The 16,336-nt window shown below is 42.1% G+C and overlaps 1 protein-coding gene across 1 annotated transcript in view; it reads left to right on the top strand.

Annotated features, from left to right (window-relative positions):
• B4galt6 (beta-1,4-galactosyltransferase 6) overlaps positions 1–14,540 on the top strand; it is a 75,242-nt gene extending 60,702 nt beyond the window's left edge. Inside the window, exons 6-9 of the mRNA XM_038330449.1 lie at positions 7,301–7,488; positions 10,312–10,434; positions 10,600–10,701; positions 10,955–14,540. Coding sequence (XP_038186377.1) covers positions 7,301–7,488; positions 10,312–10,434; positions 10,600–10,701; positions 10,955–11,102 — 561 coding nt within the window. The 3' untranslated portion in view covers positions 11,103–14,540. The remainder of the gene's footprint in view (positions 1–7,300; positions 7,489–10,311; positions 10,435–10,599; positions 10,702–10,954) is intronic.
• Positions 14,541–16,336: the final 1,796 nt, after the last annotated feature.

The following is a 16,336-nucleotide window of genomic DNA, read 5'->3' as shown; positions in this document are numbered from 1 at the left end:
CAGGGGTTATGCTTGATTTTGAGGTAATAGCTTTGATATATTTTATGGCTTTATACTACCTATTAGATTGCCAAACTGCTTTATAAGTAAATGGCTGATGCTCATCCTACAGAGTTAAATGCTGGACTTGTAACATTATTCCCCTTCTGCTCTTCTTATCTTTGTGAATTTGATTTGTGCTTAAAAATCTCCACTAAGGGCAATTTGCTTGGGGACATTGCTTCTTTTGTAATACAAGATACTTGAGAGTATTTAGTCCTGTGCAACTGCCTGGGCTCCTGATGGGGCATGTTGGAATGTCCCCAATGTCCTGTCCTGCTCTGAATTAGGGGTGCACTCATTATATCAGTGACCTCAGACACATCCACTCTGTTTTATTTTGAAAGTGTTTTCCATTTCTGACCTATGCATTTTAATACATAAAGGTTTCATATTGTTGTTTCAATGTGAAGCATTGCTAATTCTTGATGGGGGAGTCCTTTGTCTAGGGGGTTCTACTGCTGACTAGCCTGGAAAGCTCATATTGTCTTGACCTTATTAGGTAATAAAGGGTGCCTGAGTAGAGCCAGGTAGTAGTCCTTAAAGGGAGAAGTGGTATGCAATGGTCATTTTCTGTTCTGTGTTTTTAGTTTTCCATTTTTAGAATTACATTTCTTGGTAGCAGAGCCTTGGCTGTTTCTGTTGTAGACACACGCGTAGCTTGTCGGCGGCACTTAGACCGATATGGACGGTAGAACTATCCCTTTCACAGCAGAGACCAGCTCAGTAAGGAAATGCCCATCCAGTGATTGACAGGTCAGAGAAATTACGTAGAGAATCAAATCTGTGGTGCCCAGAATCCCTTCCAGATGGGAGTCTGGAGTTCTTTCAGAACAAGAGATAAACAGGAAGAGAGTGGAATTAATAAATAAATTTTGGCAAAGCAAGAAACAAGACAAACAAAAACTTGACATTACATGGACCAGCCCAATATATAGATACTTGCCATGAATGGATGCTATGCAGGCTGGCCTAGGCTACATAGAGTTGAAATGACCTTGCCTTACTGCTGTAGTCTGTGCCTCTGTTTAAGGCTATACGTGTAATGAAAGAATTCGTGATTTTATTTCTATTCTTTTCTAAAGCGCTGTCTCAGAAACCTAAAATAGTGAGCTACCCCTTGAAGAGAGCGCTTTCTTCTGACTTAGGCCTCTCTTTCTGGAAGCTCAGCGGTAGGCAGTGTATTCTGAACTGACTTTCATTTCTGTTGCTGTGATAAAATGCCCCGACAAAAGGCAACTCGGGAGAAGGCTTATTTTACCTCACAACTCCACGTTGTAGTCCGTCGTGGCCGGGACCTAAAATAGCCATCACTCCCACAATCAGGCTGAGAATAATGACCGTGCTCACCTGCTTCCTGGCTTAGCTCAGCCTTCCTTCTCCACAGCTCCAGACAGGCAGGAAGCAGTGCCACCTACAGTTGCTTGGCTCTACCCACACCAATTACTGTAATTATGACCCCACGGACATGCCCATGGACCAGCCCAATATATAGACACTCCCTCATTGCGACTCCGTTCTCGGGTGATTCTAGGTTGTGTCGAGTTGACCACTGAAGCTCTCCATCATGCTGGCCTTCCCGATCACATTACATTCCTTCCCCTACTCATCAACTTGGTTGATGAGTCTCAATGCTGTTGATGTAGATTAGGAAGTCTCTGTTTAATCTTCTGTTATTTTATTTGAGGTATCTGTCAGGCTGCAGAATTCTTTGTGTATTCTAGTCGTAGGTCATTTGTGAGTCATGCTTGGCAAGTATTTATCTTCAGACTGTGGTCTGCCCTTTAATTTCTTGATAGTGTTTGTGTTTTTCCCCCTTCGGTACTGGGATTAAACCCAGGGCCTTGCACCTGCTATTTAAATACTCTACCACTGAGATACATCCCCAACCTCAAATAGGGTTTTATTGAAAAGTAAAGGTTTTCATTTTAATCAAGTTCAGTTATTTGATTTTTTTCATAGTTCTCGCTTCTTGTTTTATAGTTGAGACTGGTTCTCAGATACTTTCAGAATGTTTTTCTCCAGAACATTTGTGGTTCTAGCTCTCCTAGGTGGGCTAATCCCTCTGAGTTAATCTTTGTATGTGGTGTGAGGTAAGGAGGAAGGGAGGTTTTTCTTTTGTCCTGTGGATTTTTAGTTCTTTCATCAGCATCTAGAAGACAGCTGATCTTTTCCTCCTTAGCCCTTTGTTGGGAGTGAGTTTATCGTTGTGGGCTAATCGCCCAACAGACCTTTATCTCTCGGCTCATCTTCAGAGAGGAGGCAAAGCCATGCACACCCCTCGATTCTCTGGCTTTCTGGGGTGCTCTTCGGTTGTCCTGTACTATCGAATATGTGTTCCTGGTTTAGTATCGATCAAGGCTGAGATTCAGACTTCAGAGACTAGAGAGTTAAAATGCGGATCTCAGCTGCTCTGGTAGATGTTCTGCCACAGCCGCAAAGTTGTTGACCAGCACCAAAGTCCGGAGAGTGCTCACCCCCTGCACACTATGGGTGGATGATGGTTTAAAAGAGAAGGCTAGCCGTCTCTGACAACAGCGTAGATGCACAGCTACAGCTGTCGTGAAAGTAGCTTCAAATCCTGACTGGTGAGCATTTCTTAGAAGGTCAGTTTTTAATAGGATAAGTTGCTATGTTGAAAAGTACACATGCTGGGGCCAGGTACCACTGCACATCCCTTTAGTCTCGGCATTCGGGAGGCACCAGCGGTTGGATCTCTGTGGAAAGGCCAGCCCAGTCTGTATAGTGAGCACCAATGAAGCCAGGAAGAGCTACACGGTGAGGCCCTATCTCAGTGGTGTGAGGCAAATACACAATACACAAGCTAGAGACATGCCAACATATGCACACATGTGTCACATTAGCCACATAGTAAAAGCCAAGAAGGGTTTTTTTTAAATAAATTACAAAAGAAAAATTTTAATTGGATATTCTTCAGTCCTTAGTAAAAAACAGTCTTCAATAAAAATCTGAATAATTGCTATCAAAAAATAGCCCTTAGTAATACAAGTCAAGCCATACTTTGTCCATTATTAATGTTTTATATTCTACTGAGAATGGAGGAGAAATTGCAAAAGGGCTTCTTATAGAAACAGCAAGCAAATTTAATGGAACAGGACAGAAAGACCAGAACTCACTTCCAACAAAGGAACTAACGAAGAAGAGATCAGCTGCTTTACAAATGGTGATGGACTATCTCAACAAAGGAACTAACGAAGAAGAGATCAGCTGCTTTACAAATGGTGATGGACTATCTCAACAAAGGAACTAACGAAGAAGAGATCAGCTGCTTTATAAATGGTGATGGACTATCTCATCCACAGTCAAGAGCAGAGAGAGAGATGAACACACTTACACCTGCTTCTCCTTTCGTCTCTATTCTCATGTAGCCCAGGACCCAAAGCCAGGGAATTAAACTGCCCGCAGTGGGCTTGGCCTTACTTAACTGTGTTAATCCCTACAATCAAGGTAAATCTTTCACAGGCATGCCCAAAGTTGATCTGTAGACAACCCCTCATTGAGACTCCCCATCACACCAACTAAAGCCCCTTAATGTTCTGGAAGGGTGAGATAGTAAATTATCATGTGGCATGCAGATGACAACTCATAAACAAAACCATTGGGGTCTACGTACAGAATGAGTCACAGGTGAGACAGGAAGGACACGAGGAGACCAGTTAGAAAGCCTCTGCGGTCATCGAAAAGGATAGGGTGATGCCTGGGCTCTGGAGATACAGGACATTGCCAACAGTGGTTGGGTGGGTTTTATTAGAGGAGAATTATTTACTGATGCAGTGATAAGCAGTGTGAGCACTAGAGAGAGCGCCTTCATCCAGTACTTCAGTCTTAAACATGAACAGGCAGCCACAGAGCTCCAGGTTTTAAAGAACATGTCCACAAATGAGACACAGTCAAGCAAGGTAATGAGAGAACAAAGATAAAATCCACCCACTCTCAGAACCAGGATCCACGGAGCTATCAGAGAAGTGAAAGCTTCTTTCTGAACCGAGATTGGTTCGTCATAAAGGAAGAGCAATCGGAGTAGAATGTCAGTGGGACTGAAAACGTGGTGGATGAAGCTTCTGGAAGAACAGGTAGGAGACAAAATAACTCCTACAGTAGAACCAAAATGTAAGAAAGCAGAGTCTAAGGGCATCCCTTTTGTGTGAAGATAACCATCCTTCAAGAGGCCCTGGGAGACAAGGTAAACTGCCCGGGGAACTCTACCAGAATAGGGGCAGTCTTGCTTGAGAGTAGGTCACGGGCACAACTGCTTCAGCCTGCTCAGGAGACTCCATTTCTGTGGATGACGTGGTCGGTTTCATTTCTGTTCAGCTTCCCTAGTACTAGGGATCCAGCACTGTCAACCAGTTACATCTCCCATCTGTGGCTTTTCTTAAGTGACCAAGTTTTGCTGCAATTTTTAATATATTAATGTATAACAAATATACACACTCATCTGGAAGAACCACAGCAGAAAAAAATTTGGGGAGTATGGAAGGAAAAGGCTAAAAAAAAAAAAAAAAATTGAAGAAAAATTTCCAAAGCTAGGTATCGTGCACGCCTTTAATCCCAGCACTTGGGAAGCAGAGGCAGAAAAATCTCAGTGAGTTCAAGACCCATCTGCTCTGCATAGAGAGTTCTAGGACATCCAGGGCAGGGGGGGGGGGATTTCAGAAGCAGAGAGCATGTGTCACGATGCACGTGTGAATAAAGCGCACATGCATTACAAAGCACAGTATTTTCTAATTTTAGAATGAAATGGAAAAGATACGATATTAAGGAGATTACAAGAAAATGATGGGTAAGAATCAGGAACATGGGGCTGGAGAGATGGCTCAGTGGTTAAGAGCATTGCCTGCTCTTCCAAAGGTCCTGAGTTCAATTCCTGGCAACCACATGGTGGCTCACAACCATCTTTAATGAGGTCTGGTGCCCTCTTCTGGCCTGCAGAAATACACACAGACAGAATATTGTATGCATAATAAATAAATAAATATTAAAAAAAGAATCAGGAACATGTGAGCTATCCTGCCATTGCAGGTGCCTAAGAGCCTGACTTACAGGTTCTAGAGAAAGAAAGGCACTTTGCCCATGAATACCCAGAATGTCAATTCAAGGGTAGACCGTGGCATTTTCAGTCGTTTATTGATGAAATACACAAGTGTACACACACACACACATCTGAAAGACATACCACTGCAAATTAAGTAAGCCACATAAAAGACATGGGTGATCAAGAGTGTGAAGCAGAAGCCTGGATGGGAGTCACGTGGCTGCCCGTAAGGACAGTGGGAACTGAACTGAGGAGACTAGGAGCTGAGAGAGGATCTGAAATTTCCGTAATTACATCAGTTACTAAAGGTGTAGGTTCTATCGACTGTCCTTTCTAGTTATACAGAAAGCTAGCTAATCTCCTCCACAAAGAAAAAAATCAATTCACTTAGCACTGAGGAAATATTTGCACAGTGCTAATAATGTACACTTAATTAATTTAACCAAAAATCAAGGCAACCATGGTTGGGAGGTGGGAAGGGAGGGCGGTGGTATGATTTAACTCCTCTGCCTCCAGAGTATATTGTAGAAAATATCTAAAGTTAACAGAGCAAGAGCTAGCTTCCAAGTGTGTACACAGATCGCAGAATAAACATGCAGAAGGGTTGAAGCAGTGCACTATGGGCTGATGAAAATGGCTTAGAAATAGAAATTCCTCTGCCTCAACCTCTAAGTGTTGTATCCACGTTTTATAGAAGCAGATTTTAAGACCTTAGGAAACAAGTAGTTTAGCAAAGCCAATATCGATGTGCCAATAATAATATTATAATTTGCTTCCTTTTCCTTATGAAAGCAGTGTGCTTTCTGTGACCTCGAGTTTGTGGGAACCTGTGCCCCACACTGAGTGGTGTTTCTCCCAAGGCCATACTCTGATGCTGGCCACACTGCCTGACTCCTTCACCCCTGCCAAATCCCATTTCTTAGGTGTTGGGGGATGATTTGTAAAACGCTAAGCATTTGTAAGGGCCTTAATCTTCAGATGCTGAAGCAAGCTTTGTTGTTTGCTGCAGACTGTGTCATCATTATGAATAAAGGAAAGGGGTTGCAATATGGGAACTTGGATTTTATGTAATAAGTTTCTCTATTGTGTCCGTTAAAATATTCTTGTTTTACCATAAGCAGGAATAGAGAATTAAAAAAACAACCCAGTGTTGCCAGTGCACTGTAATGGCTACCGCAGGAAGGAAGCTGGTGTGTGCTGTGTGACAGTGCTTTCCTGTACTTCAGAGGCCTTCCCAGTGCATCTGTCCCTCCTGGAGGATGCCCATCTTTGTTATACAGAGAAGGGTCTGCTTGGGAGTCACCTTCAGTTTCCAGCCTTAATCTCTTCATCTCCCACTTTAGGGAGCAAATCCAGGATTCCAAGCATACTAGGCAAATATTCTTACCACTGAGCCACAGCCTCTTCCTCCTGTCTTAATAAAAAAATGATTTATTTTTATTGTTTTAAGTGGGCATGTGCAGTTGAGTGCAAGTCCTGAGGAGGTCAGAGACGTCAGACTCCTTAGACTGGAGTCCCAGATGGTTGTGAACTGCGTGACACGTGACACGGTTGCCAGGAACACACTCGGTTCCTCTGTGAGAGCAGACAGGGCTCTTGAGTGCTCTCCTGGCCTCATTGTTAATCTCATAGAAAGCAGCAGCAGAAAGTACAGCACATGCTTTTTTAAGTTGTTTATGTGTTCTTTGATGTAATGTCTTTTATTATTTTATCTTTAAACTTGGTCATACGTAGTCAGTGATCTGGCATTTTTGAAGTAAAGCAGAAATACAAGTTGATGTGTTCATATCTATATAGTGTGCCAGTAGAGGAGATAGCAACAGTTGTCTGGTTCTCTTCTTTGTCATCAAAATGTGTCATAAGTAAATTTAAACAGCATGCAGTCCTATGCCTGTAACATCATCAGTCAGTGGCGTCGGACATGCATAATGGTGGCCCCCAAGGTATATCTCCCAGTGATACAGCATCCATAATCTGTGTATATCAACTCTGTAATAGCTGAGTGGTGTCGGTCACTCAGAACAAACCCTCCATTGGTAAGTGGTGTCTGGTTGAGTTTGGGAAGCCTGACATATGGTTCTGACTTGTGTATCTCATTACCATGATATAATTATTACTTGACTATGATACAACAAATTAAGAAGTGGTGGAAAGTATCACATGACCAAGTCTGAGTGCATTTCTGGTTTTCTCTGCTCCATGGAGACTGGCACACAACCGTTCAATCGCGCGATGCTCTTTAACGTGGGCTTCAAAGAGGCCATGAAAGACAACACCTGGGACTGCGTGATCTTCCATGACGTGGATCATCTGCCGGAAAACGACCGGAACTACTATGGCTGTGGAGAGATGCCGCGTCACTTTGCCGCAAAGCTGGACAAGTACATGTACATGTGAGTACCGTGTCCGCTCTCCATGCTCTTCCGTGTGCGTGGAGCGGCACCCTGGGCCTCCATCTGAGGCTGCTCGGGAGCCAGGACGAGGGCTGTTTGTCCATTGATCACACAGAGGTCAAATGTGGTATGGTGGGAAGGAACCTGACTCCTGTAGTAAGCACGGAGATTTAAAAATAGGCTCTCACTCTTCAGGGCTTGCCTAGTCATGTGTTCCTCTCAAGGTTGCTTTCCTCTTCCTTGGACAATAGAGTCCATCTGTGGGGCTGCTTTCTGGGATCACATACCCTAATCCTGAAGTGTGCTGGAGCCCCCTCCCTTCACTCCCCTCCCCCCTCCCCTTAGTCCACGGTCCAGACCTTCCCTTCTGCAGACCACCTGCCCTGTAATTATATGACAGACACAAATACCCCCTCCGTGTGTGTGTGTGTGTGTGTGTGTGTGTCTGAAGCCAGAGCTTGCTGTCATGTATCTTTCTCAGTCTTTTTCCATCTTATTTTTGAACCCGGAGTGTGCCGATTTATTTAGCTGGATGGCCAACAACTCGGGTTCATGTTTCATTCCCAGAGTTGGGACCACTGGCATACACCTCTGTGCCCAGCATTTTAAGTGGGTGCTGGGGATTCAAACTTGGTTCCACGTGCTTGCATAGTGAGTCCTATAAATACCTTTATTATTAAGTAATTGTAAATCTAAGTATAAAATCTGAAGCGTTCAAGTTAAAGGTAATGATCCAGTATTGACAGGTTTGAGAACACACAGATCACTCAGACTACCTTGCCATGCGTAATGCTACCTCATTGTAACCAAATACCCGCCTTTTTTTAAAGTGCAGTTTTGATTAACAAATATCCATTGCACACACACAGTGACACGAAGACATTCTTGTACAAGTGCATCACACTGAGGACCCTGTTCACCTTCTTCCTGATTTTCTCATTCCTTCCCCCAGGGAGTTATGTTCCCACATAGGTGTGCTTTTACATATCTGCATAAGGGCTAGGCTTCTGCAGTTGAGAGAAATCATGTAGCCTTTGTCTTTCTGAGTTTGACTTTCTTTGCTTAACATAATGCTGTCTGGCACAGGGTTCTCAACCTGTGGATTGCCATTCCTTTGGAGATCACATATCAGATATCTTGCATATTACATATTCACATTATTACTCATAACAGTAGCAAAATTGCAGTTATGAAGTAGCAATGAAAATAATTTTATCGTGGGGTCACCACAACCTGAGGAACTGTATTAAAGGGTTGCGGTATTAGGAAGGTTGAGGATCACTGCTCTAAACAGACAAGGTTTTTTCTTTTATGTCTCACTAAAAACCCATTGTGCAGACTTAGTTTCAAAAGTAGCAGCAAGTGCTGGTGAGGGTGTGGGGAAAGAGAAGGTAGACATTGCTGGTAGGCGTGGAAGTGAGCCCCGCCATTGTGACAATGAGTATGAGTCTTCAAAACCAGCAGTTTCTGGCACATAAATCCCAGCCAACCTTTGGAGCCATCCAGAGGTTAGGGTGCTTGGCTTGGAGCCTTGTTGAGAAGTCATAAAGTTACCATAGAGGATGGCAGCAGAGGGACGAAGGCCCCCATTCAGAGTCTGGGCAGGAGGACGCTCACAGTGGGGGCCGTGCCCTGACCCGTTGCCTGCTGGCTTTAGTCTCCTGTCTAGACAGTCAGTGTAAGATAAGCACTGTGAAGATTTTTTTTTAAATATTGATGTTCTTTAGTGTATTTGTGATTTTCATTTAGCGTAGACTATTTTCTGTTATGTACAGAATTCACCTCCCAAAAGCCCCCTCCATGGGCACATACACAAACAAGTAAATGGAATAAATTTTTAAAGTGTTTCAGAGTTGATTGACTCCTTGGGATTTGAGTTAGAGAAAGTAGGGAAAATAAAACCTATATTAAAAATTGAGTGCTTTCTTCTAAATACTAGCCCATTAAAATAAATATATTTGGAGCTGGTGAGCTGGCTCCGCAGGTGAAAGTGCTGTGGAAGCCTGATGTGCTCACATGGGAGGAGAGAAAACCGACTTCTGCAGGTTGTCCTTGAACAAGGACTCCTATGAGAAAACCTGACCCTCTGCAACATGGCATCCCCCATAATAAATATGTGGGAAATAGTCTTAACGTGTATATTAAATATCTGAGTATTTTGTAAGTTTAATCCAAATAGGTAAAGTAATTTTAGAAGTAGACAAGTTCATTTCAAAATTAAACATTTATTTCTTCCTGATTTATATTTATCCTGTTCTGTATAACAAATAATATGCCTATAAATGAAGCCAGTTAATATCTTTAAATGACTTTAATTTAGCAAGATCTAGCATGCATTGACAGTTACTAACATGTTTAAGTATGTTTTTTGTGAGAATATTATTTTTGACACAGGGTTTTGTTTGTTTGCGGGTTTTTTTTTTGTTGTTGTTTTTTTTTTGAGATAGGCTTTCTCTGTAGCTTTGGAGGCTGTCCTGGAACTAGCTCTTGTAGACTAGGCTGGTCTTGAACTCACAAAGATCTGCCTGCCTCTGCCTCCCGAGTGCTGGGATTAAAGGCGTGCGCCACCACCACCCGGCGACACTGGGTTTTGAGTCAAAATAAAAGTACTATTAAATTTCAATTGCCACGTGTGTTTTTATTTTACATTTAATGTAAATACATGCTTTGCTGTTCTATGGTTCGCATTTCCCAGAATGCTTTTTTGCCCTCTAAATCAGCTTGTTTTGTGAAACTAGAAGTGTATGTCAAAGCACATGAGAGGTTGGAAAGTGTGGCCGGCTCTCCTGATCGATGGGGACACTGCCATCTTCTCTTTTGTAGTCTTCCGTATAAGGAGTTCTTCGGTGGGGTGAGCGGCCTGACGGTGGAGCAGTTTCGGAAGATCAATGGCTTTCCCAATGCCTTCTGGGGCTGGGGAGGAGAGGATGACGACCTTTGGAACAGGTATGTTGAGGCACAAGTTGCTTAGTAATTGAGGTTCTAATTTCTGTCTACATTTTGTAAACTTCTGCCTCTTCTAAGAAAGGGGGCTTTGGGCTGGGAAGTTTGGAGTTCCTAAATCTGTTTTTGTTCTGAAATTCATTCAGTCCATTTTATGTTGCCTTGCAGAGTTCACTATGCTGGGTATAATGTAACCCGGCCAGAGGGAGACTTGGGAAAATACACATCTATCCCTCATCACCATAGGGGGGAAGTACAGTTTTTAGGGAGGTAAGTTGAATGGTCATTTTGAGACTCAGGGCTTCAGAACTGATATACTGCATGCTAGAAAAATAAATAGAAGTTGCTTCCATGATCAAAAGTCTCTTTGGCAAATGTTTTTGGATTGCATTTACTTCGTGTGTGTGTGTGTGGTGTGGTGTGGTATGGTGTGGTGTGGTGTATGTGTATATATAGAGAGGCAAAGACAGATTAAAGTAGACAATATATATCTATATTCATATCTAGTTTCCTGCCTTTTTAGGTATAAATTACTAAGGTATTCTAAGGAGCGTCAGTACATCGATGGATTGAACAATTTATTGTGCACGCCCAAAGTACTGGTTGATAGGTTGTATACAAATATATCTGTAAACCTCATGCCAGAGTTAGCTCCAATTGAAGACTATTAAAAGAAGTCTCTCGTGGTGGGGTCGACCACAGTGCTGGATTGTGAACTTGGCTTGGAGCGTACTCTGCATAGAGGCTAAAGACTGACACGTCTCATTGTCCCAGTCTGTGAAAAGAGCCAGCAGTCCTTATGTTTACAGCGCGGGACTCCATACCATCGTACTCCCCCACTCTTCACCCCACTTTGGGGCATCCTCCATGGCAGGCATTGTAGACACCTGAACCCATTGCTTGGGAATGGAAGTGAAGAGAGCTCCCTACAAAGAGAAGATTTTTATACTGAAATCTATAATTTAATTCAAGAGAATGCTTTTATTTCCGTTCAAAACATATTTTGTACATATGTGATATAAATTAAATGTGTTCAAATTGTTGAAAAATAAGATGTCACAATTTTGCATGTAATTGGTTATGCCTTCATTGAACTTTTATAGACTTTTTTTATTTGCATGGGGAAAAAAAACTATGTAAATCTATGTCTCAAAGCAAAGGTTAAGCTTTGTATGGAAAGAAGGGAGTGTCAGTGATGGACAGACAATGCAGTAACTGTTCTTCCATTGTTCAGCTTTAGATCTCCCTTCAGCCTCATGCGGGCACAGGCACAGCCCTCTGAGGGCTCTGAAGGAAAGAGGGATGATTGGCCCAGCTTTTCTTCCTGCCAGAATTACCTATTTTTGGTTTTTTGTTTTGTTTTGTTCTGTTTTCCCTTGCTTGCAATCTCATCAGATTTTGCCAAGTCAACAGCCATATTGTTTATGCATACTGCATGCGTATTACCAGGAAACCCTTCAAAGTCGTGAAGTGATATGCTCTACAGTACTCTTCACGTTAAATGTCTCTATGTACCTCCGATGTTAGTGTCAGGGATCTTGTGCCTCAAAAAAAAAAAAAAATGTTCCCAAGGCTGTGTTTATATGCTGTATTTTTTTTTTCTTTTCATAATGAGCAGCATTATTGTTTCCAGTTAAGGAGAACCAAAAGAAAGTATCTTCTTTTAAAAACATTTTTAAGAATGAACTTATGGAAAAGCCAGTAGTGCTTCTACAGATGAATTATACTATTAGATGAGAAATTAGATGCTCTATTTTTATGAAGATAAATGCTTAGATTAAAATAAACTTCAACTTTAATTCTCAGATGACACAGTTCCCTTTTCGCCTCAGCCAAACATTCAAAGTATTTTTTTTCACTTTGAAGAAATCTTTGGTGTTATTAAAGTTTTCTCACTAAAAGTGAAATTTAGTAGACCTTCCCCCTTTCTGTGGTGCTGGGGATTGAATCTGGGGCCTTTAGACTTACCTTAAAATCAGTTCATTGAATGCGTGGATACTGTAACTTCTGAAATATGTCTCACTACCTAATGCCAAGTCCAGTCGTCCTCAGTTTGGATGAGCTTTTCCGTGACAAAACAACAAAGCCAAAACAGTATTCTTACTTTGAAAAATATCAATTATAAAAGATAATTTTTTGAAAACATATTTCTTGAAAAAAGCTCATATTCTTATTATCTCCCATGCTTTCACAAATTTAAGACTGAACAGTGTCTCTGTCAAGTGAACTTTACCCAAGCATGAGGAGTGAGAGAATTCTGGGTGTGAGAAAGTGTGCTCCCCTTCTCTCATGGCGAGAGCTTAGCTTGCAGCTGTCATCTCCCGTCATAGTTTTGGTAATGCTGATGGCCGCAAACCCAATCATACAGTAATTAAAATCCTTACCCGATCCTGTCGTGACAGCGGTCTTGCTGCGTTTAGTTCTTAGAAGTGGTTCTGAAATAATTACCTTCAAACTTTTTTGCTACTCAAAATGTGAAAAATTCGAACTTCTGAAGATAAAGATCCTTTATCTTTATTTGCTATGTCTCGTGGCCAAGGCAGTGTTTAATTTGACGGAATGACAGGGGATGCAATGTGGCTGTTGCTGAGGGTTTGTGAGACAGGGTTTTGGCAGGTGATGAACCCAGAGGAGGTCCTCTTCACAGTGGTGGGGAAGTTGACACCATGCTGTATCTTATTCAGGAAACATTTTATAATGCTGGGCTGTCCACGCTGGGATACCTTTTCACGTTGGTACATAGTTCATTATTTCAGAAAAATTCAGGACTCCAGGTGAATCTGCCTTACTCTTTTGGGTTAAATGTGGCATTGATTTGGCTTCAGGAATTGGATATAAGTATTTTTTTTTTTTTTTGCTGTATTTTGGTGTTGAATCTGGTATGCCAGCCTGTGAGAACCACCTCTGTTTTCTGTTTTACTCTTTTTAATTCAGACCCGGAATTATTTTCAGTTATGAACAGTGACCTATACATGTTCCCATGAATGACAGTTTTGCTCACTTACCATGGTCATATGACAATAAAGCTCTCCCTTATGTATTAGCGGAAACAGTCTGTTCCCATCAAATCTTCCCAGTGGTTTTCATCAGGTGTCTACTCCCAGTTGACTGCTTTGCTAACTGCGACAGTTTAAAAGTGGTGGTGGTGTTTCTCTAAACAAGTTAAATCAAGACAGTTGAAACCTCTCTGAATGAGGAAGGCACCCTCTGACCACTTGTCTGTCAGTTGTCTTGGTCGCAAGACCAGTGTGGACACAGAGATGCCTGGAGGTCCTCATGACACTGGGGGAATCATTTGATGCCTTTGAACTAGAGAAAGAAATCATGATTGATGGACAGCTTATCAAAGAAAGGGAGACAGTATATGCATTCATTGTAACAATCTTTCCGGTTCTTAATGAAGATGTCATTTAATTCTTTGCCAAAACTTGGGTTTGAATGAGGTGGCTTTCTTCCTTTTTATAAAGATATTTTCTGTTGTCTACCTTTGAGATGGCTCAGGGGAAAAGGTGCCTGCACCAAACCTGGCAACCTGACCTTGATCCCCGGAACCCACAGTGTGGAAGAAAAGAACCTGCCCCTGCAAGTTGTCCTTTGACTTCCATGTGTGTGCACACACACAAAGAGGTGCATGCATACATGAGTGCACACACAGGTTTACACGTGTGCACGCATGCACACACACACAAAGTAAATAAAAAATAATTAAAAATTAAATTTCTGTTTGCATTTTATGAAAAGTTGTTCTCTAAAAAAATTTTATTTTATAAAATTTAAGTACAAAACTATTTATTAAAACCTTCCATTCCTGTCCCAGCCACAGTACTGGTAGCCATCTGAAGACAAAATGGGAGCATAGCCAATACAATAGTCTCCTCTGGAGACAGAGTCGAAGCAGATTTCCTGTCATTGTACTTGGCCTTGTTCTCTTCCTTTATAGACCTGTCAGGTAAATAGCACTCTAGATTTCTTGCCTTGGGTTTGCAGATTTGTCATTTGGGAAGCAAACTGTCACAGTGTTGTTTTTCAGGAGGTGGAAGTGTACTTAAGATTATTTATTACAATATGAAATACTTCTATGTAAGTGCATTGACGTAAATGCTAGTGAATCCTTGCAATCGTTTTTCCTTTTTTTTTTTTTTTTTGGTCTTGTTTTGCTTCTCATGGAAATGTTTGTACTTTTTTTATCATTGTCTTTTATGAAATATAATGTTCTAAAGACTTTGTGTGGTGATGTCATTGTTTTCTCTCAGGACTTTTTGGGGATTATCTATTCCCCCCTAAATTTTGGGTACATTACTGATGACTTAGTTGATGTTAAGGGTGCACTGCACAGATGTGGTACTCTGAGCTTAAACACCCTCACTTAGTGCTTGCTCATCATAACCCTCACACACACACACACACACGCACACAACCATACTATTATTTAATTCTCATCCATACACTTGGTAATTCATAGTATCAAGAATTCCTTAGCCCGGGGTTGAGATGAATGAGTGAGTCAGGTGTTTACCCCCACAGATCAGAGGACCCGAGTTTGTCCCACAAGCACATGTAATGCTGGACTTAGTAACACATCTCAAATCTCATGGTGAGTGGGGAGATGGAGACAGAATTCTTGGAGGCTTGTGGGCCAGCTGGCCTGATGTTTGCAACAATGACCAACAAGAAAGACCCTAGCTTAGACAGGGAAGAAGGCAAGGATCAAGATTTGAGATTGTCCTCTGACCTCCGCCTGCAAGGTTTCACATATTCTAGGTTGGCCTTAAACTCACAGTGTAGCCAGAACAGCCTAGAACACCCTATCCTCCTGCATCCACCTCCAAAATACTGGGATTTGATTGGGGAGGTGGCCCAGTTAAGGGCACACATTACCCTTCCAGAGAACTACCAGATGACCTGTGTGTGCCAACATGCCCAGCTTTCAGACAGTCTTTTGCAGGGGCAGCCGCCAATCTGATCCTCAAGAAGTGTCCGTCTTCTGAGTAAAACTGACGGAGTGGGCAGACCTGAAGAGCACATGCCACCGATGGGCTCGCACTTGCTTGTGCCGGTTTCTGAGCATCAACAGTTGGAGCGACTCCTCCATAGGTAGGCTACTTCCAAGCCGCAAACATGATCTCTGAAAGGGTAGTTGAAATGATTGTTTTTCTGCAATAATGCTTAACAAGGGGTAGTAAACTCTTCAGAGGACTCTGTCAAGACTCACACATGATTAACAAAGGTTTCAGTTTGGGGGTCACTTGTTACTAGCTAGCAAAGAGTAAGCATTTCAAGTTGGGCAATTCTTGGTTTAATGAGCCTCTAGGGGATCGTGGGAATGATTAAATAAACTAACACAGGAACATGCCTGACCTTCCCAATAAGAACCTAAATCATAAGCTAACTTCAGACAAAACGTCTGAAGTTAGCTTCTGACTTTATGTTTAGAAGCCTTTCTTCCATGCCAATGGCCCTAGGTTATGTTTGAGAAATATTTGGCAGGGTGTCCTTTGATTCTCAGAAAGTTTTACAGTGGTTTTGCATAATTATGCAAACAATTAGTAAAACTGCCAAAGGCCCCATGATCAACACGTGTTAGTAGTCATAGAAGAAACGTGGCAAATAGCTGGAACAATACAGTTACCTGACCACCAGCTAATGTAAAAGGGTCACGTAAGAAGAAAGGGACAGAACATTTTACATCTTGACCGCGTCAAGACAGTATCACTGCTCCAACATTGCATACACATGCACACGCGCGCACCCGCCCATCCCCACACACTACTATGGTGAAAAGGCTGAGACAAAGTGTTCATGAGTTCTTTTAGGGGTGACCCCTCTCACACCTGGCCTCTGATATTATTTTAATGTGCTTTAAATATTTTATAGGATCACAGGGCCAACTTAGAAAATGGTTAAT

This window comes from Arvicola amphibius, chromosome 5 (assembly GCF_903992535.2).
Source record: "Arvicola amphibius chromosome 5, mArvAmp1.2, whole genome shotgun sequence".
Taxonomy (NCBI): Eukaryota; Metazoa; Chordata; class Mammalia; order Rodentia; family Cricetidae; genus Arvicola; species Arvicola amphibius.
This window is presented reverse-complemented; position numbering and strand designations above follow the sequence as displayed.